The 27291-nt window shown below is 42.6% G+C and overlaps 2 protein-coding genes and 1 long non-coding RNA gene across 3 annotated transcripts in view; 2 read left to right on the top strand and 1 right to left on the bottom strand.

Annotated features, from left to right (window-relative positions):
- The window catches only part of LOC309348886 (DGAT1/2-independent enzyme synthesizing storage lipids-like), a 46529-nt gene that overhangs the window by 15140 nt on the left and 4098 nt on the right, over positions 1 to 27291 (bottom strand). Inside the window, exon 2 of the mRNA XM_081874684.1 lies at positions 14632 to 14680. The gene's annotated coding sequence lies outside the window, so the exon portion shown is untranslated. The remainder of the gene's footprint in view (positions 1 to 14631; positions 14681 to 27291) is intronic.
- The window catches only part of LOC309348968 (DGAT1/2-independent enzyme synthesizing storage lipids-like), a 152267-nt gene continuing 132168 nt past the window's right edge, over positions 7193 to 27291 (top strand). Inside the window, exons 1-2 of the mRNA XM_081874803.1 lie at positions 7193 to 7434; positions 9002 to 9192. Of these exons, the coding sequence (XP_081730929.1) occupies positions 7287 to 7434; positions 9002 to 9192 (339 nt within the window). The 5' untranslated portion in view covers positions 7193 to 7286. The remainder of the gene's footprint in view (positions 7435 to 9001; positions 9193 to 27291) is intronic.
- LOC309349061 lies at positions 9209 to 11520 on the top strand. The gene is made up of 3 exons (XR_014159649.1): positions 9209 to 9666; positions 10152 to 10291; positions 11323 to 11520. It is a non-coding gene; the product is annotated as an uncharacterized lncRNA (long non-coding RNA).

Raw genomic sequence — 27291 nt, 5'->3', positions numbered from 1 at the left:
ATCCTGAGTACCACTTAGGTGGGTCATTAGGTGTGGATTAGTTGTTAAAGTCTTTGTGTCTTGACCTCTTGAGCTTTGTGAAGAGTTTTCCTGAGAAGATGGCTGTACTGTACTTAGTTGTGCTCTGGCTTGGCTTCGTGTATAGGGGCGAGCTGTGGTTTTGTGGCTTGTGTCAGCCAGGTCTGTGTAGGGATTGCAGGGGGGTGCAGCATCCGGAGGTGCCACCATGGATTGGCTACTGGATGGTGTCTGTAATTCATCTGTGGAGAGGGTCTGGGTTTGGGTCTGGTGTGGTTGATTGGTGTTGGCGTTCTGTGTGCCTCTGGATCTGGTGTCAGTTTTTGTGGGGAGGGCTAATTTCCAGATGTCTGGCAAGCGGGATGTGTCGTCACGCTTGTTCATGTTGTGAGGGTGTTTCTCTATCTCGATGGCTTCCATGATTATTCTCTTGTGGTGATGTTCCGTGTTAAAGAGCAATTTGGAATCTGCAAAATTAATTTCGTGTCCTGTTTCTTTCATGTGTTGGAAAAGAGAGGAAGTTTTTTCTTCTTTTTTGACGGCATTCTTGTGTTCTGCGATACGTGCATTTATTCGTCTGTTTGTTTGTCCAATGTACGTGGCTGGGCAGACTTTGCAGGGTATTTCATAGATCCCTTGGTTTTCCAACTGGATTTTATCCTTGGGGTTTCTGAGGATATTGGCTATTTTTTGGTTGGTGCAAAAGGCTGTTTTGATATTGTGTTTATGGAGGATTTTGCTAATTTTATCTGTAGTGCCCTTGATATAAGGAAGGAGGGCCATGCCATTGTTTTCTTCTGTGTCTTGGTTTTTGGGGGGTGTTTCCTTTTGGATTAGCTTCGTAATCCTGTTTTGCTGGTATCCATTGGCAATTAACACGTTTGAGAGATTCTGTAACTCAGTTGTCAAGTGGTCTTTGTCAGCCAGGCGTTTGGTTCTGGAGATGAGAGTCTTGGCTACGGAGTTTATTTGTGCAGGGTGGTGGTGTGATTGTGCATGTAAGTAGCGGTTGGTGTGTGTTTTTTTCCGGTAGATAGTGTGTCCTAGGGAGCCATCAGGTTTTTTGTAGATTAGGACGTCAAGGAAGGGAAGTTGGTTGTTGGCTTCTATTTCCATAGTGAATTGTATTTTGGGGTGTAAGTTGTTGAGATGTGTGAGGAAGCTATCCAGTTTTTCCTTCCCGTGTGGCCAAATTACAAAGGTGTCGTCAACATATCTGAGCCAAAGTTTGGGTTTGTGTTCTGACTTGTCTAAAGCATTGGTTTCAAAGTGTTCCATGTACAGGTTTGCGATGACCGGTGAGAGGGGTGATCCCATAGGTGCTCCTTCTATCTGTTTGTATCTTTGTCCATTGTGGATGAAGTACGTGTTGGTTAGGCAGTGGTTGGTCAGGTCCAAGATGTATTCGGGGGGATTGTATTTGTTTTGAATAGCTGTCAAGGCTTCATTAATGGGCACTTGTGTGAAGAGAGATACAACATCGAAGCTCACAAGTAGGTCATTAGGATGTAGGTTTTGCTTCTTGATTGTTTCTATGAACTGGAAGGAGTTTGGTACGTGTGAAGAGATGGATTCTGCATAGGGCTGAAGTTGCTTGGCGAGAAATTTAGCGAGATTTTGTAGAGGTGAGCCTATGGAGCTGACTATTGGTCTGAGTGGTGTTCCTTCTTTGTGTATCTTGGGGAGGCCGTAGAGTTTGGGGCATCAATCAACCACACCAGACCCAAACCCAGACTCTCTCCACAGATGAATTACAGACACCATCCAGTAGCCAATCCATGGTGGCACCTCCGGATGCTGCACCCCCCTGCAATCCCTACACAGACCTGGCTGACACAAGCCACAAAACCACAGCTCGCCCCTATACACGAAGCCAAGCCAGAGCACAACTAAGTACAGTACAGCCATCTTCTCAGGAAAACTCTTCACAAAGCTCAAGAGGTCAAGACACAAAGACTTTAACAACTAATCCACACCTAATGACCCACCTAAGTGGTACTCAGGATATCACTCAAGAAATCACTCAAGATATCTCTCAAGTAATTAAGGAACAAAAGAAGAAAAGGCACACTAGCCTGGGAACTTCCTCTCTGCCCAGAACATTGGAGGCTATACACCACACCCCCTCTACAGTATTTATAGGAACTCAAACACTGAGATCCTGCTCTGTTCCAGTAACAAGAAGCCGAAAGCACCAGCCTGAAGATGACGAGTGAGACCTCGTCGAAACGTCGCCTAGACACCCCAACTTTTACACGGGAAGACACCCGAGGACACCAAAACCTGCATCTACATATCTATATCTATATCTATTGTCAGGCTTTGGGGGATTATATCCCTCGCCCTCCACCGGTGGCAGCAAGAAGCAGAGAAAAACAAGAAGAGTTCTTACTGATGAGTTTATTCAATCATTACAGCGAGAGACAAATGAATGCAGTCAGTCTCTCATTATTGGCATTGCTCCAGCTGAGATCCTCTGCACTTCCTTCCTTTGCTGGGGAAAAAGGGGGCAGAGCTCAGTTCCAGCAACTATGTCATTGGAGGAAGACTGAAATTAGCAGAGCTCCAACCAGGGCTTTTGATGAACCAATAAATCTTAAACAATTAACTGCCGGAGTCATCTCGTATGTGGGGGAGAGACCCAAGACTTACATTCTTGATCCTCCATTTCTACGAATAGTTTATAAATTTCACTGATTTCCCCTTTTATAACTGCATTTTCTTCTTTATCTCCACTTTTTATAGAGCAGTCTCTATGCTCCTACAAGTTCAAAGACCAGAAATACTGCAACACATGGCTCTTGACCAGAAAACCTCTAGGTCCTGGTCTCCATGGCAACCATGGAGCAATCAGGGCTCCCTCATATTCTCAGGAGTGTCAGGCGATGAAGCAGAACAGTGCCTGGAAGGGACTCAACAGCTTGCAAGGCATCATCTCTCTCTGGAAAGCCTGTGGCTTTTATCTGCCTTTTAGAAGACAGGAGTACCTGTCTTCCTGTGGTCCATGAGGTCACAAAGAGTCAAACATGACTAAACAACAAAGTGGTTTTAATGAGTTTTAATCAGCTTTAACTCTTCTTCAAGTGATTCATGAAGTGACTAGTGAAGATAAGATACATGTGTTTTTTATGTTTTCTGGTTCTGTTTTGCTTTTGCAAGCCATGGATATTTGTTCTTAATGAGTCTATGACTGAATTGCAGACAGAGTGTTGCGAGTACAATTCCTCCCTTTATTCCTTAGTCAAGAACTAGACCTAGCTGACCTAGTATTGACCTTACAGGAGCCAGAGCCCAGCACCAAAAGGGTACTGCAATTGATTTATGAGTTTGGTCAGGTGGCGGGATTTAAACTTAACAAGCTAAAAACCAAGGTTTTGGAAAAAAATATGACCTCTTCAGAATCAGAAAGGTTTCAGAAAGAGACAGAATTAAATGTGGTTAAAAAAGTAAAATACCTAGGGGTAAACATAACAGCGAAGAACATGAATTTATTTAAAGATAATTATGAAAAATGTTGGTCTGAAATTAAAAGGGATCTAGATGTTTGGTCAAGACTGAAACTTTCCTTGTCAGGACGCATTGCTGCTATTAAGATGAATGTATTGCCAAAAATGTTGTTTTTGTTTCAAACTTTGCAGATTGTGGATAAAATGGAGTGTTTTGGGAGGTGGCAAAGAGATATCTCAAAATTTGTCTGGCAGGGCAAAAAGCCCAGAATTAAGTTTAAGATATTAACTGATGCTAAAGAAAGAGGGGGCTTTGCCCTGCCAGACTTAAAGCTCTACTATGAATCAGCAGCTTTCTGCTGGTTGAAAGATTGGCTGCTTCTTGAAAACACTGATGTTTTAGACTTGGAAGGATTTAACAATGCTTTTGGTTGGCATGAATATCTGTGGTATGACAAGGTTAAAATACACAAGGCTTTTAAGAATCATGTTGTCAGAAAAGCAGTGTTCAATGTCTGGTCAAAATACAAGGACTTATTGGAAAACAAGACCCCAAGGTGGTTATCACCAATGGAGGCTAAGGCCCCGAAAAGACTCAATATGGAGGCCAAATGGCCGAAATATTGGGAAATAATAGAAAAAGATGGAGACAATTGGAGGTTGCAGAGTATGGAGAAACTAAAGGGGAAAGTGCGAGATTGGCTACATTATGCTCAGATTAAAGAAGCCTTTAAGTCAGATAAAAAATTAGGATTCCAGGTGGAAAAATCAAAGTTAGAAACAGAATTGTTAGAACCCAGCTCTAAGATACTTTCAAGAATGTATAACTTGCTGCTAAAATGGAATATACAGGATGAAACGGTCAAATCAGCTATGATAAACTGGGCACAGGACATAGGGTACAACATTATGTTTGCTGACTGGGAAAAGTTATGGACCACCGGTATGAAGTTCACGGCATGTAATGCCTTGAAAGAAAATATTATGAAAATGATATATAGGTGGTACATGACTCCAGTCAAGCTCGCAAAGATATACCATCTGTCTGACAATAAATGTTGGAAGTGTAAAGAAGCTGAAGGAACATTCTTTCACCTCTGGTGGACTTGCCCTAGAGTGAAGGCTTTCTGGGAAATGATATACAATGAGCTGAAAAAGGTATTTAAGTATACCTTCCCTAAGAAACCAGAGGCCTTTCTTTTAGGCATTGTCGGCCAGAGTGTGCAAAAGAAGGATCGAACTTTTTTTATGTATGCTACAACAGCAGCAAGGATACTCATTGCTAAATGCTGGAAAACTCAAGATTTGCCCACGCTGGAAGAATGGCAGATGCAACTGATGGATTATATGGAACTGGCTGAGGTGACTGGCAGAATCCGAGACCTGGGAGAGGAACTGGTGGAGGAGGACTGGAAGAAATTTAAGGATTATCTACAAAAACATTGTAAACTGTATGAATGTTAAGAAAGATGTAAGATTTGTAATAACCGGGCTCCAACAAATTAGTAATAAGGAATATAAATTTGAATGTAATTGAAAGAAAAGACAAATTTTGGATAAACAATATTTCAAATTAAGATCTCAAAAGTGTGATTTAAATTCTAAAATTTGAGATTTAATATTGGATAATTATATGATATGAATGGAAACAAGTAAATAATTTGCTAGCAAAATTTGTGAGTTCAGAATGCAGGAACAAGAGATGTGAGGAAGTCCAAAGAGGAGAATGAAATGTGGAAATTTGAAAAGACTATGTTATTATGTATGTTTAAAAAACTTTAATAAATATTATAAAAAAGAACTGGTTTTCTGTGACCCAATATGTTATTGTACATTATAAATGTTCTTGTAGGTGTGACGCCATACTTATGTATGATTACAAATGGCCACAACTTCCCAGAAGCAGCCTCCCCAAGCCTTCTCTCTTTTTCACAATGCTTGATTTCTTCATACAGATGGCACACCCACATCAGTCTCTTTAAACCTCCACATAAAGGGATGTGTTTCCATACTGGTAGAAAAGTGCCTATGAAAAAGTAGAGCACCAGACAAGACTTCTGCTTTCAGAGAGAAGTGACCAAAGTCAAGGCAAGTTAGGCTTACCGGGAATGTAAGTAAAAGGTTTAGGTTTTGTTCATAGAATCATAAACTGTAGAGTTGGAAGGGTCCAACAGGTCGTCTAGTCAACCCCCTGCAATCTCAACAAACAATCCTTGCTTAGTTTTGCAAATGTGCTAGTAGTTGTGTTATCCATCAGTTCCTGTTCAGGGATCAGCAGAGAGAGAGAGAGGAATGCTGTCTTGTCTGTGTGCCTGTGTACAAACCAGTTGTATGAAAATCTTAGCCTGTTTCCACATTGTCAACTTAAAACACAGCTAGGATGTTCTCTATTTGCGGAGATGAAATTATGCACTTACAGCTTTTCCGATATTATAACACTGAGAAGCAGAAATTAAATTCCTCCCTATAAAACAGCTATTATTGGAAGCAAAACAGCTGTAGTTTAAAGCCCCCCCCTTTATCAATTTTGTCTCTTTACCCATACTTTTTTGTTGAAAGATGTAGTGAAGATAGAGTAAAATAAAAAAATATGCAATTCAACTATGTAAAGGTCTGTTTTCAGATGACTTAGTAATTTGTAGACAAAAATGCAATGGCTGTGTACTGTGGCATGGTCCCCAATAACCCAACTGGAAAGAAGTTCTAGAGGCAGTAATAACAGGGTTTGGCCATCGGCATCTGTTCTTTTCTGGCAGCAATGCTGCTATTCCACTTCACATCCCCAGAAAGAGGCACTTTGCAGTGAATTCCAAAATGCTGCCACCCATCAGCTCAACTCCAACGCTCGCTCCCGAGCTGCCCACAGCAGAAGAGCCCGTGGTGCTCCGAGGGGCCCTGCTCCCATTGGCTGTTGGCTCTTGCCCCAACTGCATGGCAGCTAACCGTTTTGGTGCCATGCACGGCGCACCGTGTAACGTTGTGGGAGCTGCACGACGCATCCTGTTGCATGTGCCAAGCTGTGGGTTCCTTTGTTTGCTTTTCCGCTGTTGATGCACCCTCCCAGCACCACCCAACGTGACGTGCCAGCGCAGATCAACGGGGAATGCAAGCGGCAGCAGAGGAAATATCTCCGGACACGATCTGCCACGCGCCAACAGCGCCAATGGCAGCAGCAAATCCCGACGAATAGGAGCTTGCGGATCCCAGGCGAAACAGTTAGCCACGATGCAGTGGGGGGGGGGGAGGCAGCAGGCAGACAGCGTGGCGACTCATTATCTTTTATCACCCAGTTTGTACTATTGACTATTTCTTCCTTGTCGCTAGTCTTTTCAAGGAGACAGGGAGAGAGTGCTTTACAATAATTGATCCTGCCATATATTGGTTTCCAGGTAAGTTATTAAATTTAAATCATGCATTTTTACATAAAATATGTGAAATATGATATAAAATAAAACTATAAGATATAAAACAATGCTATAAAATATAAAACATTGTATCAGAATCAGGTGAAAAACAACACATGAAATATCAGCAAGAGTCCTCCTGCGCCCAAAATTAAGCAAGGAACGAAGATTCCAGCAGAGGAGAAATATCATTTATTATGTGAGCACAACAGAGAAAGTCCTGGTCCATGTGGATGACAACCTAGTATCCAGAATGCTGCAACATATATAGGAGAGGTTTTTAAGTGATCTTAAATTTCAGTTTTCTGAACCACAGTGTTTTCTTTCAATAAAAGATTGCAATATTCCATTTATTTTTCAACAAAATAACATTTATTTATTGCATTTTATATTATTTCCAGGTTATGAAGTTTTTGGCATGGAACATCTCCCTAAAGGACCAGTGCTTATTATCTTTTATCACCCAGTTTGTACTATTGACTATTTCTTCCTCGTCGCTAGATTTTTCAAGGAGCCAGGGAGAGAGTGCTTTACAATAATTGATCATTCCATATATCGGTTTCCAGGTAAGTTATTAAATTTAACTCATTCTTTTTTACATAAAATATGTGAAATATGATATAAAATAAAGCTATAAGATATAAAACAATGCTATATAATATAAAAGTGTATCAGGCAAGCAGGTGAAAAACAACACACGAAATAAGTTGGAAACTGCAGGCTTGCTTTTGGCCATTTACAACATCAACCTCTTCTCCCAATAATGTTTCAGGCATCGTATTTGAATCAGGCTATGTTTCCAATACAGCATGTCAACCTGGGTCTTTTGGCCCTTGATCACAGATTGCAGGAAAACCTTACCTGACCACAAAACAGCTATGAGAGTGCTTCTTCTTCTTCTTCTTTTACTCTAGTAATTGCAAGACAATTCCTGTGCTTCCATGCAGAAATTTCATTCTTTCTTGTACAACTTGTCTACATTCTTCCTCAGGGATCTAAGAACTGAAGGAATCTGGATAATGTGTCATCTGATTTCTATGCTGTAACTGCAGGCTCTCCTATAATAATTGCTGCTGACTTTAATACTAGAATAGGACAAGGTTTAGGAAAATGCGTCTCTAAGTTGATGATTTCCTCAAGTACAAAGAGTTTTGCAAAATTCAGTCATTAGTAAAGATGGATATTCGTTACTGAAAAGAACAATGCAAATTATGGGAGTCTGCTTGGGAGCATCTGCACTAGCAAACCACCTGTGCAAAATCCTCTATATTCAAACACCACTGGGTTGCAGCTGGGATGGGGTGGGAGCTACAGCTAAGGAAAAGGGCAGAAGCCCAAGTGAAGCCCCAAAGACATGTCTGTGGCTTTCATAGCTAGTCCAACCTATTACCAAATCTGCACACAGATCCCAGAAAACATGGCCCCACCCAAACACATGGCCAATCAAGCACTCCCACAAACAGCTTTTATGCCCCCATGTGACACTGCAATCAAACACATGTGGCACCCTTATTGTAGTGTTCATGGCCCTCCACTGCCACACCCCCCACATCATCTTCCTCTGATGACACCACAGAAAGGTCATGGAAGGAAGGAAGGAAGGAAGGAAGGAAGGAAGGAAGGAAGGACCGAACCCAAAGTGTGCTCTTTGGGGGTTCCACTGGTTCATTAATGCAGCATATATTCTCTACCCATATATCTGTGGATGAATCTCTGCTGTTTTCCACCAGCAAAGCCTCCTCTGTGCCATGTGTGTATCTATCTCTCCATGTGTATATACTATATCCAAAAGCTCTGCAGCCTAAAGGGATTGAAGTTTTGGGTGGTGCAGCAAGCACTATGGACTGTATTTTTATCATAATGCAAACTTGAATGTACTACAAACTTGACTTGAGGAACACATGTCTAAAAAGGTGGCTACCTCAGCACTCAACCCCACTCAATGTGCTTCCCCAATAAAGCCTACTGTTAGAACATCTGAACAAAAGAGAAATTAGCATAAAGTCCCCCTCCATGAAATCCTAGTTGAAATGCATTGGCAGAGAGCTATGCTTGTGATCCATAATAGTGCAATATCTTTGGACACTTGTATTGTATCCACACTCTTCTTCTATTTGGGTCTTATTTTGTCAGGGTGGAAGACGGCTTTAGATGCGGCCGGGTTGAAAGATTTCAATAAAGCTGAATGTGTGGAAATTTTGAAGAAAGGCCATTCACTGGGCATTTCCCCTGGCGGAGGTAGAGAAGGAAACTTCAGTACTGACTACAACATAATGTGGGGTAACCGCACAGGTTTCGCTCGGATAGCTTTGGAGGCAAAAGTGGCGAGTGATCTTTTTGCAATTTGCATGGCCTTCAGGATTATCCTAGATAAGACATAATGTGTTGATATCCTTGATCTAGCATCCTAAGTAGTTGAGGACAGCAAATATCCTGTCTGGGGGTCAAATGATATCTGGAGTTCCAAGTATTTCCCACCACTGCTTTTTTTTATTTTTAAGCTATTATAATCAATTACATTTAAAAAGAAAAATAGCTTTTCCCCTCTTCAATTCTTGAAAATCTGGGGGACAGCATGTGCAATTTGAAGTCAATTACGTCTGGCTTGTCATTGTAATGCCAGATGGGGAGCATTATTCCTAGTCCTTAACCAAAATAAAGGTGGAGCGGGTGGGGTGAAGTAATTCTCCAGTTCTCAGCTACCTTTTGATTTTGATTTTTGATTTTATTCTTTTAGCCCATCATCTCTTTATTTACACAAAACATTTGTGAAGCATACAGGAACATTGGAAAGTCAAGTGAGTACCTTGGTTGATCAAGAAATCTGCTTTCAGGCAATAAACAGTTTATAATAATATACATTTTTTTTTAGAAACAGAATATCTTTTTACTACTTTCTAGTAGAGTTTATTCAGTGTACACTGATCTGCAAAAGCTGTGCTGCCTGTCTCAGGACTGAGTGAACATGTCCTTGATTAGTTTTTTATTAGATTTAAAAGATAGCTATAATCTATAAAAGTGGTAGGAATCCCAGCATGGAGATGAACTGAGCAGGAAAAATACCATATTCTGCAGTCTATTTTACAACTTATGACCTTGATTTTTAAAGAGCAGAGAAGAGCTGACAGAATATGCTGCTTTTTCTTTTCCAAAGGACTCATACTATTTAACGCTTCCTCTCTGGGATGGATTGACTGGAATTGCTAAAAACTCAGAATGCCAACTAATTTCAAATTTGATATGGGATCGCTTTCTTACAGACTCTTTTCCCTTTCATACATAGGACTGACAAGATGGTTTTATGAGAAAACACGGCTTCTCTACCTTCCCGGATAGGGGCCATTTCCAGTGAAACTGAGGACATATATTGGAGAACCCATCCCATATGATCCAAATATAACAGCTGCAGAGCTGGCTCAAAAAGTAAGCTAACTCTACACCTGGAAGTAAAAAAGCATAATATTGTTTTCCTGTTGGTTTCTCTCTTTCAGTTGTATAAATTGTATTCTGCCTACTGACTTGCTCCTTCTGTATGACGGGAGATAGGGTTCATTATATAGACTTTTGTGCATTATGTTCATCACTCAGCTTTCCCTCTCTGGAACTTGTTGAGACCACGAAAAACCTATGCATTTTATGTAGTGCTGCACAAAGATCTGCTCATGCAATAGGACTTCTTCTCCCCACCATATGCCCCAGAATCTGCCCCAGAGGTTTCCTCCAAGCCCCCTCCCTGGTGGGGGACCCAGTAAGCACTGTACGCTCTTAAGCCTCAATAAAACTATTACTGAAGAACTTCTGATGTTTGTGTGACTTATTGCAACTCTGCACGTGAATGCGACTCCATCCTACTCTGCTATTTTTACCCATGCCCTGCTGTGCTGTTTTCAGGCAGGGAACCAGGAGGTGACTGATTTCTGTCACTAGCCCTGCCAGCCATTGCCATTCTAAGAGAACAAGAGAGGTGTTCATAGTGAGTTCAGGCACCTCTCTCTTTTTTTGATAAATAGCACTGAGCATAGTGAAATATAACTCAATAGCATTTCTGCAGTTTTCCTCACATAACTGGAGGTAACAACCATGCAGGAAAACTAATTCGTACCAAGCAGCCCAAGGCACTTATGTTTGGTTGTATCTCTACCATTCTCATACAGTGCTCTTGGTAAAAAAACCATAAAGATAGTGGGCTGGATTCACGGAGAGATGAACAGTTTCCTAGTGGGGTTTCCTGGCCCTGGCTGCTCTTGCCCAACCCTCCATGCTGAAAAAGTCACTCTTGAGGATTGAGGGACAAGGGCTGTCATATTGCGCATCTGTAACTGGAAAAAAATGGGATTCTTTATTTTGCTGGTTCTGATTCCTTTAGCTTTTTCCTCACAGATATGAATAACTCTGAATATCCATTTTGCAATATATTGATATAACACAATATTACTTTGTTCTTCTTTCAACAGACAAAGACTGCAATTGAAAATCTTCAGGATAAACACCAAAAAAGGCCAGGAAATATATTAAGAGCTCTTTCAGAATGATTTGATAAGCATTACAAAGCTGACTAGTCCATATAAAGCAGTTGTAATGTTTATGATCATGCATTTGTAATAGAAAACTTTCATTATTATGTAATTAAAGCTAAGTTAAGATACACAGAATTGTGCTGGATTGTATATTAATTACTGTGAAGGGTCATTAGCTCATTAGCTCAGCCCCTGGTGTACATGCTGAAGGGCCTAAGTGCCTTCTTGTCCTATCCTGCAAAACTCCCAGAATCCCCCATTTGGAGACTTACACTGGTAGCAACAGAACCAAAGAGTGTAACGGGAAGGCGAGTTTTTAATTGAACCTCGAAATAATGCTATATCTGAAAGAGTAATGTCTACAAATCTTCTGTATCAAAACAGTTATACTTCTTTTATGTTTATAAAAGGCTGTTCCAAGATCTGAGCCCTGTAACACAAATCTTTCTGCAGAAGCTCTTGTGTATGCTCATTGAGTCTCAGGACATGGACAACATAATGATGATACTAAAACACTCACTTCCTGAACACGAACATTGAATACATGGAGTAGACTTTGCTATCAAAAACAATCTTGTGAAGCTCTTGTCAAAAGTCCCTACCGGCATGATACCACATAGAGAAATGCTCCCTGATACCAAGATGAGGGATTCCTTTGGAATGCAGATAGAGTTAATTGATAAGAATAATGATCTGTTGTGAGCTTGACGGAAGTGTACAATAGATGAGCTTTCCTGCTTTGGCTCATCTTCCTTTTTCTTTGTCTTTTTCTTCTTTTTCTTTTTTCTTTTCTTTTATCTTTCCCATAATTGCTTATGTCATGTACTTCGATTTTTTTTGTAGTTTCTTTTAGTTTTTTCCCATTACTATTAAGGAATTTTCCTTTGTAATTTTGGTTGTCTATATTTATATGTACCTGTTTACATGTACCTGTTTAAAGCAAAATAAAAGTTTTTTTTAAAAAGTCCCTACCGGCATTAATGAACGACTTTCAACTCACCAAAAACCAACAGGCTACTATTCTAAGTGCTTATGCACCAACGCAGGATGTCGATGAAGACATTAAAGATAAATTTTACTCTCTGATAGGATATCATCCTATCAGAGACCACTAAGGAGCATAATATTATCCTCCTGGGTGATTTTAATGCAAGAGTTGGGCAAGATTTCGATCTATGGCCTGGGACTATTGGGAAAGAAGGAATTGGCAACAGCAACCAGAACAGAATCTTTCTTTTGACTATATGTGCAGTGCACAACCTTGTTATTACCAACACACACTTTCGACAAATATATATATGACGCAACAATGATGCCAACCTGAAAGAGATTGTTCCGGTTTGTGAATGTTCTTTTGGAACCCAAACGTTTGACAGGGCTTCCATGGCTTCTGATTGGCAGCAGTAGCTTTTTGCAGCCAATCAGAAGCCACGATTTGGTTTTCAAACATTTTGGGAAGTTGAACGGACATCCGGAACAGATTCCATTCAACTTCCAAGGTCCGACTGTAAATTTAAATCATGGAGGCACCCTCAGTCGAACCACTGGCACCTCTTAGACAATGCAATTGTCCAAGCTGAAGATTGCCATGATGTACTCCTTACCAGAGCTATGATGAGTGCCGACGACTGCTGGACAGATCACTGATTAAGACGGTCCGCAATGGCTATCAAGATTATACCTCAACGCAGGCTTCCAGGAAGGAAACCAAGGCGCAAATAAACACTGAAACCCTTCAAGATCCCATTAAGTGGGATTGCTTCCAAGCTACTCTTAAGGACCATCTACTTTCGGAGTTCCCTGATAATGTTGAGGAACACTGGACCAAAATAAAAACATCCATTGTTGCAGCCCATGAGCACCTGGTGGATAAAAAAATGCTCAAGAGATCCAGCACTTAGCCAACACTCATGATGCACAGAGTTTCTTTAAATTCACAAAGACCATCTATGGGCCAATAAATCATGGCATATGCCCCCTATGCTCAACAGACAGTACCACACTTCTAAAAGATAAAAAAGCTATTGCACTGTGATGGAAAGAACATTACCAACATCTCCTTAACCACAACTCTCTGTAGCTGCTGAAGTCCTCTCACAAATTCCGCAAAAACAAATTAGAGATGAGCTTGCAGTATCTCCAAATTGGGGAAAGTTGTGTACAGCTATTAACCAAATGAAAAACAACAAAGCCACTTGTTATATGCCTGCGTGGTTGCTTGAGAGCAAACAGGCAAGACTCTCACCGGTCTTTTCCAGGCTTTATTATCTGTACAAAAACATTTACAGTGCAGAGCGTCTCAAGTCCATGTCTTCTCAGTCGCTAGCAGAATCTGGGAGTGGGTGGTCCTTAAACTTTCCCCAGCATAACAGTCTTTGACCCCCATCCTTCTCCTCCCATCTCTGCACGTAAACTGACTGAGCAGAGAGAGCGCTGGCAAAGGGGGACTTGCCTCCCCCCTGCTTTGCTCAGGCTCAGTGTTGCAGCTCTCTCTAACATCTTCCGATCCCTGGATCCCTTCCCAACTGGAGGCGGGGCTTCCCTCCTTGCTGGAGGAAGAGCTGCTTTGCACGATCTTCAGAGGCTCCCTGTAACCCAACTGCCCTTCCACCTCTCGCCTCTGAGCTGATGGCAGTTCCCTGACACTAGTGGACCTGATGGGATACCTGCCTGTATATGGCCTTTATTGACTTGACTAAGGCCTTCAACACTGTAAATCGTAATGCCCCGTGGACTGTCCTTCTGAAAATTAGTTGCCCAGATAACATCATTCGGTTCCTCCATGATAATATGACAGCAACAATCGCAGATAACAATGGCTCTCAACGTGAACCATTCACAGTGTGATCAGGTGTTAAACAGGGTTGTGTTATCTCCCAACTCTATTCATTATTTTCATTGCCATGATCCAACACTTTGTCGAGGGAAACTCCCCACCAGAGTAGAAATTATATATCTAACAAATGGAAAGCTCTTTAATCTGAGTAGGCTGAAGCAAAGTGTAAGGTTGCCATAACTTCCATCAAAGAGCTTCAGTATGCTGATGACAACGTAGTGTGTGCACACTCGAAGGAGGACCTCCAAACCATCCTAGATATCTTCGCAGAAGCTTACGAAATGCTTGGCCTATCATGCAACATCCAAAAAATCAAATTGATGCATCAACAAACACAAAACAACCCCTATAGAGCGCCACAAGTCCAACTCAATGGTGTAACATTAGAAAGTGTTGCTCACTTCTCCTACCTGGGCAGTTATCTTTCCACAAGGGCTGACATCCAGCGTCGCCTGAGCTCTGCAAGTGCAGCTTTCTCCCGTGCAGAGTGTTTGAGGACCTTTGCAGGGAAACCAAAATGCTTGTTTACAAAGCTATTGTACTACCAGCCTTACTGTATGCTTGTGAAACATGAACCACTTATGAACACCATCTCCAGCTCCTCAAAAGATTCCATCAATGTCTCTTTACATTTCCAGCATTTATTATTGGGCAGATGGTAAATCTTCGCAAGCTTGACTGGGGTCATGTACCACCTATAAATCATTTTCATAATATTTTCTCTTAAGGCATTACATGCCGTAAATTTAATGCCGGTGGTCCATAACTGTTCCCAGTCAGCAAACATGATGTCATGACCAATGTCCTGTGCCCATTTAATCATGGCTGATTTAACTGTCTCATCTATTGTATTCCACTTCAGCAACAAATTATACATTCTTGATAAATTCTTAGTATTGGGTTCTAACAATTCTGTTTCTAGTTTCGATTTCTCCACCTGGAAACCAATTTTCCTGTCTTATTTAAAAGTCTCCATTATTTGATAATAATGGAGCCAGTCTCGTACCTTGGACTTTATTTTCTCAAAACTCTGTAGTTTAAATTTGCCACTTTCTTGCTCTAAAATTTCAAAATATTTTGGCCATTTAGATTCCATATTAAATTTCTTCACCTCCTTAGCCTCCATTGGTGATAGCCACCTAGGGGTTTTATTTTCCAACAAGTCCTTATATCGCATCCAAACATTGTATAATGCTTTCCTAACAATATGGTTTTTAAAACCTTTGTGAACTTTAACCTTGTCGTACCATATATATGCATGCCAACCAAATCTATTGTCGAATCCTTCCAAATCCAGAATGTCTGTATTCTCAAGAAGTAGCCAATCTTTCAACCAGCAGAAAGCTGCCGATTCATAATACAGTCTTAAGTCTGGCAGGGCAAACCCCCCTCTGTCTTTTGTATCAGTTAATATCTTAAATTTTATTCTGGGCTTTTTGCCCTGCCAGACAAATTTAGATATATCTTTCTGCCACTTCTTGAAACAGTCTAGTTTATCCACAATTTGTAATGTCTGAAACAAAAATAACATTCTGGGCAATACATTCATTTTGATCACAGCAATTCGACCTAACAAGGAAAGCTTCAAGTTCGACCATATTTCTAGATCTTTCTTTACCTCTGTCCAACATTTGTCATAGTTATCTTTGAATAAGTTCACATTTTTAGATGTCATATTAATCCCCAAGTATTTCACTTTCTTTGCCACCATTAACCCAGTTTCACTTTGAAACCTCTCTCTTTCAACATTTGTTAGATTTTTTTCCAAGACTTTAGTTTTTTGTTTATTCAGCTTAAATCCTGCTACCTGACCAAAAACTTGGATTAGTTCTAAAACTCTTTTTGTACTAGTGTCTGGCTCTTGTAAAGTCAATACTAAATCATCTGCAAATGCCTTCAGTTTATATTGTTTGGCTCCGACCTGAATTCCTTTTACCAGCTGGTCCCCCCTAATCATATTCAACAGAACCTCCAGGACTGATATAAAAAGTAATGGGGATATTGGGCACCCCTGCCATGTCCCTTTTTCTATAGGAAGTTCATCAGTAACCACATTATTTACAATTAACTTTGCCTTTTGTTCAGAATATATTGCACCTATACCATTTTCAAACCTTTGGCGTACCCCCATCCCATGGAGATTCTTCTTCATAAAATTCCAAGAAATATTGTCAAAAGCTTTCTCCGCGTCCACAAATATTAAAACTGCCTTTGTATTGATATTTACTGTCAGCAATTCCTTAATGTCAAATATATTCCTTACATTATCTGATAAGTGTCTTCCTGGGAGAAAGCCTGCCTGGTCCTTATGAATCTCCTCCACCAACACCCTCTTCAGTCTTTTTGCTAAAATGTCAGCAAATATTTTGTAATCCACATTAAGTAATGATATAGGGCGGTAGTTCTTGATCTGATTTTTTTCAATTTCAGTCTTTGGTATAAGTGTAATAAAAGCTTCTTTCCACGATTCAGGTGCCTTTTTCCCCTCTAATATTTCATTACAAACCTCCTTCAACGGTTGTATTAACCATTCCTTCAAGGCTTTATAATATCTGGACGTTAGTCCATCTGGTCCTGGAGATTTACCTAATTGCATATTTTGAATGGCACCCTCTACTTCTTGATCTGTTATTTTCTCATTCAAAACCAACATACTTTGTTGCGAAATTTTTTGTAATCCATATTTCTTAAGAAAATCTTCTATATCTCCTTCGTTTTCCAGCCCTTGTGCATATAGTCTTTTGAAATAACTCTGAAAGCAGTTGCTAATCTCATTTGGTTTAAAAATGTTCTTTCCTTCCACCTCCAAACTTGTAACTGTATTCAATTTTTGTCTCTTCTTCAGTTGCCATGCTAGAAGTTTCCCACATTTGTCTGCTGATTCAAATGTCCTTTGTCTCATTTGCTTGATTTTCCATTCTATCTCTTGATTCATCAATTCCATATACTGCATCTGATAAAACTTAATTTCTCTCAAGATCTCATGAGACTTTGGTTTAGACCTCAATTTCTTTTCTCCTTCTTTTATTTTTTCCAAAATCTTATCTTTCTTCTCATTTTGTTTCTTCCTCTTTAAAGAATTCTGTTGTATTAGGAAACCTCACATCACAGCCTTACTTGCGTCCCAAATCACTCTTTTATCGACGTCTGGCCTCAGATTTATCTCAAAATAGTCCTTCAAAGTTTTTTGGGCCTTTTTGTAAATCTCATCATCTCTAAATAGGGTGTCATTCATTCTCCATCTAAAGGAACCAGCTGTTGTTAGTTTCATTTCCATCTTTACGGCGTTATGGTCGGAGCATGTCTTTGGGCAGATTTCCACTTTTTAATCTTTGGAGCCATTCCACTAGTAATCCATATTTGGTCTATTCTTGTCCATGTCATTTGTGCCTCAGAGAAAAACGTTCCCTCTCTCTCAAGAGTAATAATAATAATAATAATAATTTATTATTTATACCCCGCCCATCTGGCTGAGTTTCCCCAGCCACTCTGGGCGGCTCCCAATCAGTATTAAAAACAATACAGCATTACATATTAAAAACATCCCTGAACAGGGCTGCCTTAAGATGTCTTCTGAACGTCAGGTAATTCTTTATCTCTTTGACATCTGATGGGAGGGCGTTCCACAGGGCGGGCACCACTACCGAGAAGGCCCTCTGTCTGGTTCCCTGTAGCCTCACTTCTCACAATGAGGGAACCGCCAGAAGGCCCTCGGCGCTGGATCTCAGTGTCCGGGCTGAACGATGGGGGTGGAGACGCTCCTTCAGGTATACAGGACCGAGGCCGTTTAGGGCTTTAAAGGTCAGCACCAACACTTTGAATCGTGCTCGGAAACGTACTGGGAGCCAATGCAGATCTCTCAGAACCGGTGTTATGTGGTCCCGGCGGCCACTCCCAGTCACCAGTCTAGCTGCCGCATTCTGGATTAATTGCAGTTTCCGGGTCACCTTCAAAGGTAGCCCCACGTAGAGCGCATTGCAGTAGTCCAAGCGTGAGATAACTAGAGCATGCACCACTCTGGCGAGACAGTTCGCGGGGAGGTAGGGTCTTAGCCTGCGTACCAGGTGGAGCTGGTAGACAGCTGCCCTGGACACAGAGTTAATCTGCGCCTCCATGGACAGCTGTGAGTCCAAAATGACTCCCAGGCTGCGCACCTGGTCCTTCAGGGGCACAGTTACCCCATTCAGGACCAGGGAATCCTCCACACCTGCCCGCCTCCTGTCCCCCAAAAACAGTACTTCTGTCTTGTCAGGATTCAACCTCAATCTGTTAGCCGCCATCCAACCTCCAACCGCCTCCAGGCACTCACACAGGACCTTCACCGCCTTCACTGGTTCTGATTTAAAGGAGAGGTAGAGCTGGGTGTCATCTGCATACTGATGAACACCCAGTCCAAACCCCCTGATGATCTCTCCCAGCGGCTTCATATAGATATTAAAAAGCATGGGGGAGAGGACAGAACCCTGAGGCACCCCACAAGTGAGAGCCCAGGGGTCTGAACACTCACCCCCCACCACCACCTTCTGGACACGGCCCAGGAGGAAGGAGCGGAACCACTGTATAACAGTGCCCCCAGCTCCCAGCCCCTCTAGACGGTCCAGAAGGATGTTATGGTCGATGGTGTCAAAGGCCGCTGAGAGATCCAGCAGAACTAGGAAACAGCTCTCACCTTTGTCCCTAGCCCGCCGGAGATCATCAACCAGCGCGACCAAGGCAGTTTCAGTCCCATGGTGAGGCTTGAATCCCGATTGGAAGGGATCCAAATGGTCCGTTTCCTCCAGGCGTGCTTGGAGTTGTTCAGCAACCACCCGCTCAATCACCTTGCCCAAGAATGGCAGATTTGAGACTGGGCGATAGTTGGCCAAATTGGCCGGGTCTAAAGATGTTTTTTTAAGAAGTGGTTTAATGACCGCCTCTTTCAGCGGGTCTGGGAAGGCTCCCTCACAGAGGGAAGCATTCACCACCCCACAGAGCCCATCGCCCAGCCCTTCCCGGCTCGCTTTTATCAGCCAGGATGGGCAAGGATCAAAGAGACAGGTGGTCGGTTTCACTCGTCCAAGCAGCCTGTCCACATCCTCGGAGGTAACAGATTGGAATTGATCCCATGTAACAGGACCAGACAGAACTCTAGCACTCTCCCGCCCTGGCCCTGCTCCCACGGTGGAGTCTACCTCCTTCTGAATCTGAGCGATTTTATCTGCAAAAAACTTTGCAAAAGCATTGCAGGAGATCTTGGGGTCCCTACCAGGCCCCGGTGGTACAGGTGGTTCTGATAGATTGCGAACCACCTGAAAAAGTCTCCTGCTGCTGTTTTCTGCAGATGCAATGGAGGCGGTGAAGAAGGCCCTCTTCGCCGTCGCCATTGCCACTTGGTAGGCTCGACGTTGAGCTCTAACCCGTGTCCGGTCTGATTCAGAATGAGTTTTCCGCCACCGGCGCTCTAGCCGTCTCAACGATTGTTTCATCACCCTCAGCTCCGGGGAAAACCACGGGGCTGTCCGGGCTCCATGCAATTGGAGAGGGCGCTTCGGAGCCAGACAGTCAATAGCCCTGGTTAACTCCGCATTCCAGCGGGCCACCAGGGAATCAGCTGAAAGGCCATCAACTTGGGATAAAGCATCCCCTACCACTCTCTGGAAGCCAATTGGATCCATTAAGTGGCGGAGGCGGACCATCCGAATCGGTCCCACATCCCTGCGGAGGGGAAGGGTTGCGGAGGGTTTCTTGTTCTCCAAATATCAATCAAGTCCATATTTTCAGTCATTTCGAAAAAAGTCTTAGGTAATCTCCCATCCTTAGAGACCACCTGTCTTTGTGCTTTGTCCATATTGGTAGAAACCACGCCGTTCATATCTCCTAACAAAATTACATTGTAATCCAGATAGTCCATCAGTGTCTCATGCAATTTCTTAAAGAATTCTGCCTTCCCTTCATTTGGTGCATAAATACCAACTGTCAGAAATTTTTCTCCTTGGATTTGTATCTCAATTGCCAAAAATCTTTCTTGTTCATCTTTAAAAATCAATTTTGGGGCCAATTTCTCCTTTGCATAGATCACCACTCCTCTTTTCTTGACTTTATCCGATGAAATAAATTCCTGTCCTAATCTTTTATTTATAAGCAATTTTCTATGTGCCCTTGTCACATGGGTCTCTTGTAAACAAATCAAGTCCAATTGTTCTCTTTTCAAAATATGAAAGACCTCACGCCTTTTTCTGGGAAGGTTCAGTCCGTTACATTTCCAGCTTATAAATCGCAGAGACATTGTTATTTAGTTAGTTACCTCCAGCTGCTCCCTGCAGCTGTTCTTCTTCCGTTGGTGATTTAAGTCCAAATGTCAGGTTTCCAAGATCTGTTTCAGAGGCCAATTCTATGACTCCTTTCTGAAGGTCCTCCTTGTTTCTATCCAGGAATTGTTCTTTATCTTGTACTGTTCTTATTTTAACTTTCTTACCTTTGTAATTAAAGGACAGACCTTGTGGAAATTCCCACCTGAAAGGTATATTGTTCTTTTTCAGCAAGTAAAGCAGGTTCTTGTAATGAGTTCTTGCCTCCAGAATGTATTTTGGGATGTCCTTATAAATTTGCACAAAAGCGTCTTCAATCTTAAGAGTTCTCTGGCAATGTAGATTTAGTATTTTATCTCTTTCCTCTTTAGATCTCAAAGTTATCAGACAATCCCTTGGAGTCTTTCTGTTTTGCCTTCTACCTAATCTGAAGGCGGCTGTTATCTTAAATTACCTTCTTTCACCTTTGGTGGACCTGCCCAAAGATTAAAGCCTTTTGGGAAATGATCTATAATGAAATTAAGAAGGTACTTAAATGTACTTTCCATAAGAAACCAGAGGCATTTCTTTTGGGCATGGTCGGCCAATTGGTGTCAAGGAAGGACAAGACTTTTTTTATGTACGCTACTACAGCAGCAAGGATTCTTCTAGCAAAGTATTGGAAGACACAAGAGTTACCTACACTGGAAGAATGGCAGACGAAAGTGATTGACTTTATGGGTTTGGCAGAAATGACTGGCAGAATCCGTGACCAAGAGAAAGAGACGGTGGAGGAAGACTGGAAGAAATTTAAAGCTTATCTTAAGAACTGTTTTAAAATTGATGAGTGCTAAAATGTCAAGGGAAAGGAAGATGCAGAATTACAGCTGAAACTGTTTGATGAATTAAGATGAAATTGAGAAAGAAAATAAGTTACAATTTAATTTGAGTAAAGGGTTGCTGAAAAACTGTTAAATAAGGATGCAGAAAGGGTGAGGTATGGGGAAGTCCGAGAAAGAAGGCTCATGAAAATGAGGATATGAAATTATACTTGTTTGTATGTTTTTGTTTGTTGATGTTTGTTTGTTATTCTGTTTTAAAATTGGAAAATCAATAAAAAAATTATTTTTTAAAAAAATCAAAAGATTCCATCAATGGTGTCTTCTGCCTCAGCCAGATGTTGGGCATTTAGTGTCACCACTCCCATACTGTGGAACACCTTTTCAGCAGAGATTTGGCAGGGGTCCTTGCTTTTCTCTTTCAGGAGTCTCTTGGAGACTTTTATGACAATAGCCTAATGCAGTTTAAAAATGTTTTTAAACGGCCACTGTGAGAACAGCATGCTGGACTAGATGGGTCACTGGCTGGATACAGCAAGTTCTTCTTATGCTCTTAAGAGGCCTTTGCTCCTTGGCTTCATAATATAAGATGTTTTTTCATGAATACTGAAGACTAGACAATGCTTCCTGAAGCATTGGCCTGATCCAGGAAGCTCTTCTTACACTCTTTAGAGGCTTCAAAAGGAAAGAAACTTTCAATCTCCATCTGCTTCTTAGTTTAATAATAGAAGATGCTTTTTCATGACTATTGAAGATTGCTTCCTGAAATGAGCAGAGAAAACTTTTGATGGCTAGTAGTTTCAACCTAATAACTAGTGACTTCCAGGTCGACTGTGGATAATGGTGGATGACAGAGACCGCTCGTCCTGAACAGCCCGCTTGTGGTGAGGAGATGGGTAGGGAGCACGGGTAAAGCACCTTCTCAAAAAAAGTCTGAAGGAAAAGTTTGGGTTCTGAAGGGTCTAGCCTTGTCAAAGGATGCTCTCTGGGAGCTCCCAAAGCTTTGCAGGGAGCCATGGGAGCTCCAAGATTGAGCACAGACACACAGCACCATCAAGACCCACAGCAAACTTCCTCAAATAATAACTGAAAAAAAAGCAGAACAAGGGAAAACAGGAAATAAGAAATCAAAATAACAGATAAGGGGGGAAGCTAAGTGTGAGAAAGCAGAGTAAGAGAACAAGGACGGAAACATAATAGAACAGTGTGGCTGGAAAAATGATAACTGGTTTTTCTACTTTGCTTTTCATTTTTTAATGAACATTTTCCCAAAAGAAAGGACAGAGCACCATCTAGTGGCATTCTGATATAATTACAAGTATTGAAAAGTAAGTTTTTTCTTTTCTTTCTTCTACTTATTTTTCTTTTCCCCTCTCTCTCTTCATATTGAAATTGAGAATTAAAGTTTAAAATATTAGTATAATTATTTAAAATGATTTAGTTATTTCAAATAATAACTGAAAAAAGTATTTATTATTTTGAACCTTTAAAAGGAGGAGGGGAAGTGGAGGAAGGAAGAAGGGAGAGAGGGGGGGAAGGAGGGGGGAAGAGATTTTTTCCCTTTCCCTTTTTTCCCTTTGCTGATAAAATTGTGGACAATACAAGTTTCGCCCCTCCCATAGCAGGAAGGATGCCAAACTCCCACCTTTCCCCTCTTACCCTTCTGTTGCTCTCTGATTTTATCCAGTTGCTTAGAACGGGGACTGAGAGGCTGAGCTCAACTCTCCCCACTCTCCCCACTCTCACTCAACACAAACACAGACCTCTGCTTATCTGCTGATTGCCTAGCAATGCCCTGGATGCCTTCCAACTCTTCCTCTTATTGAGAGCTAATAGAGTCTTCCCCGGGAAGGGGGATCGAACTGCCCTTTCTCAATTCTGTCAGCCAACACTCACCTGCAGAGTCTGTCCCTTGTTCACTTAGTTTGATTTCTGAGTCTAACTCTTCCCCTGCACTCTGGGGGGCCACGTTCCTGACACAAGAGAGGATGAAGGAAGATACTGAAGCGGTGAAATTCACGAAGAGGCTCTAGATAGGATGGCCATTTTGGAATTAAATCAAAAAGATCTGATCAAAATGGTCTGAGAGGTATTTCAGAAGATGTGATGGTGGAATTAAGTGAAAAAATAATAAAAAAACTTGCTAACCTGATTGTATTGGAAGAAGAAATGGTTAGCGTGGCAGTGGACAAAAATTTTCATGTGAAATCTAGATAGGCTAAAGCAAAAAACCCAAAAAAACTGCTGAGTGACTGTTTGGTTTTTTTTAGCAAAGAGAATTCAGAACAGAGTAATACAGATTCACTGCCAGAAAAATCTCCAGATCGTCAAGCAGAAAATAATAATCTTGAAATAAATCCTGATGAGGTTGTTAAAGAAAAGAGTAAATTTCAAATATTTGGCAGATACACTGAAATATAACAAAATCCCTTATTGTTGGGTACAGCCTGATGCACAATCTTTTACACATAAAGGAAGAAAACAAAGGTGTTGGGATCCCACTGAAGCAGACTAATTCTGGAGAAAATATGGAAAAGAATTAGCAAGGGAAAGGGCATTTGATTTGGAAGCAAGACAGGAAGAAGAACCAACAGAGGCTGAGACAAGAGACAAATAAACAAAGAACAAGATGACTGTAAATGGACTTAATAATAAAACTGAAAGAAACAAGATTGAACATGTGGTTAAAAAGTTAAATTTGGATGTTGTCAGGGGCTCAGGAGCAGAGGCACAGGGAAGATGGGAGATGGAGAGCGAGGGCGAGGAATCAGAGGGCAGTGTAGGAGGAGATAGTGGTCCGAGGGATTCCATAAGCCTCTCCAGCGAATCGGAAGATTCACAGAAGGGAGCGCCAGTGGCCAGGGGTAGGGGGGTCCCAAGGGGAACGCCCCAGGAGCAAGGAGGAGCAGGGACTCCCAGAGTAGTAGTTGGAGATCAGGACCAGCTTCCCCACCAGAGCAGAGTGGGGGGGAAGGGTCCCAGGCATCGGGACCAGTACTTCCCCCACCAGGGAGAGAAGACGAGGCAGAGCTGACCACGCCTTCCTCGGAGAGTCGTACAACGGAGGGGAGGTCAGATCCGGCCAGTGTCACGGAAGAGGGAAGCAGTGATAGAAGCAGTGTAACGGTTAGGAGAAAGGTCACTGGGTTGGCGCGAGAAGCAAGTTCAAATGTACAGGAGCGCGGGACAGCAGAGAGTGAGGATTGGGAACCGGGTCCTAAAGCACGCCGGAGGCAAGGGGAGGAGCTAAGCGACTCAGCGTCGGAAGAGTCCAGGAAGGGCAATGCCCCAGAGGGCAGGAGGACCCAGAGGAGGAGAGAGCAGCGCAGAAGGTGGAGCAGGGCTAGGATCTTAAACTGGTGCGGAAGGGGAAGTGATTCAGATAGGACTTCGCCGATCTAGAGTCTAGATGTAGGGTTGCACGCTCTGGCTTCAAAATGGAAACTATACTTCAATAAAGACTTTTGTACATAATATCAGCCTGGCGTGGGTTCTCTGTGAGCTGGGACCTAGAGGCAGCCCTGACAGATGTGATTTGCTTTCAAGAAACACACATTGTGAAGAAACATAGAAGAATTTTGATTAATAAAAGATTGGGAAAGGACTTTGTAGCCTTTGATGCAACAAAGAAGAGAGGCATCGTAATGTATATAAAACCTGAACTGGATCCAAAGAAGAACAAGGAAGAATATTAATAACTCAAATAACATCACAAGGAGAAAAAAATATTGCCAATACAGTAGGTGTGTATGCACCAAATGAGAAAAAACTGGCCTTGAAGAAATTCTATTGGAAAATATGAATTGAAATATAATATTGATGGGAGATGTGAATAGTGTAGCTTCCCTGGAATGGGATACGACTATAAGAAAAAGCAATACCCAATGCCTTTTTTTCAGATAACAGGCAATTTAACCCTCATTGATATTTGATACATGAAGATATACTATGAGGCATCTTGCCTGTGCTTGATAAAAGAATGGATAATTTTGAAAAACACCAATTTGCTGGATCTAGAAGGGTATAATAATAGATATGGGTGGCACTCCTACCTATGGTATAACAAGGCGAAAATACACAATGGTTTTACAAATCATATATTTAGGAGGGCCTTGTATGATGTATGGGACAAGAATAAAAATTTATTAGAGAGAACTACACCTTGGTGGCTAATAATAATAATAATAATAAATTTTATTTATATCCCGCCCTCCCCAGCCGAAGCCGGGCTCAGGGCGGCTAACAACACTAAAACAGTACAGCATTATAAAACAGTATAAAAATGGATTAAAATGAATTAAAATCAAAATTGATGGCAACCATAAACTAAAGTTTTGTAAAGATTGCCAGAGGAGGGAGTCAGGCTGCGCCCTGACCAAAGGCCAGGTGGAACAGCTCTGTCTTGCAGGCCCTGCGGAAAGATGTCAAGTCCTGCAGGGCCCTTGTCTCTTGTGAGAGAGCGTTCCACCAGGTTGGAGCCGCAGCCGAAAAAGCCCTGGCTCTAGTTGAGGCCAGCCTAACCTCTCTGTGGCTTGGGACCTTCAAGATGTTTTTATTTGAAGATCGTAAGTTCCTCTGTGGGGCATACCAGGAGAGGCGGTCCCGTAGGTACGAGGGCCCTAGGCCGTATAGGGCTTTGAAGGTTAAAACCAGCACCTTAAACCTGATCCTGTACTCCACCGGGAGCCAGTGCAGCTGGTATAGCACCGGATGAATGTGATCTCTAAGCGAAGACCCCGTAAGGAGTCTCGCTGCAGCATTTTGCACCCGCTGGAGTTTCTGGGTCAGTCTCAAGGGCAGCCCCACGTAGAGCGAGTTACAATAATCCAGTCTGGAGGTGACCGTCGCGTGGATCACAGTGGCTAGGTCAGGGCGTGAGAGGTAAGGAGCCAACTGCTTAGCTTGGCGGAGATGAAAGAATGCCGCCTTTGTTATAGCTGCAATCTGCGCCTCCATGGAGAGGGAGGTATCGAAGATTACACCCAAACTCTTAACGGACGGTGCTGGCACTAATTGCACCCCCGCAAGAGATGGGAGTTGCCCCCTCAGCCCCCTGTCGTCCCGTCCCAGCCAGAGGACCTCTGTCTTCGAAGGATTTAACTTCAGCCGGCTCCCACGTAACCATCCAGCCACAGCCTCCAAGCATCTGATCAGTGTGTCTGGGGCAGAGTCCGGGTGGCCGTCCATCAACAGATAGAGTTGGGTGTCATCAGCATACTGATGGCAGCCCAGCCCAAAACTCCGGACAAGCTGGGCGAGGGGGCGCATAAAGATGTTAAAAAGCATTGGGGAGAGTATTGCACCCTGGGGCACACCACACACCAAGGAGTGGCGGGATGACAATTCCCCCCCAAGCGCCACCCTCTGTCCCCGACCGGAGAGAAACGAGCGCAGCCATTGAAGGACTGTGCCCTGGATCCCCACGTCGGCAAGGCGGTGGTCCAGGAGTTCGTGATCGACCATGTCGAAGGCTGCTGACAGGTCTAGAAGAATCAGCAGCCCCGACCCGCCTCGATCCAGCTGCCTGCGGAGATCATCTGTTAGGGCGACCAGAGCCGTCTCAGTCCCATGACCAGCGCGGAAGCCGGACTGGAATGGATCCAGAGCCGATGTTTCATCCAGAAACCTACCAAGCTGTTCAGCAACCGCTCTCTCAATCACCTTACCCAGGAATGGAAGATTCGAAACCGGGCGGTAATTGGATAGATCTAAGGGATCTAATGATGTTTTCTTTAAGAGCGGGCGCACCACTGCCTCCTTCAGTTCCCCTGGGAATGTCCCGGTGCCAAGGGACAGATTGATGATATCCCCCAGGGGGGCCCGCACCTCGTCTGGACACGCTCTAATCAGCCAGGACGGGCACGGGTCGAGAGGACATGTGGTGGGCTTTCCAGCTCGGAGGAGTCTGTCCACATCGGCTGGGGATATCCGGTCAAAGTGGTCCAATACTGAACCCGAGGGCAGT

Source organism: Podarcis erhardii (assembly GCF_964252035.2).
Source record: "Podarcis erhardii genome assembly, chromosome: 8".
NCBI classification, from domain to species: domain Eukaryota; kingdom Metazoa; phylum Chordata; class Lepidosauria; order Squamata; family Lacertidae; genus Podarcis; species Podarcis erhardii.
This window is presented reverse-complemented; position numbering and strand designations above follow the sequence as displayed.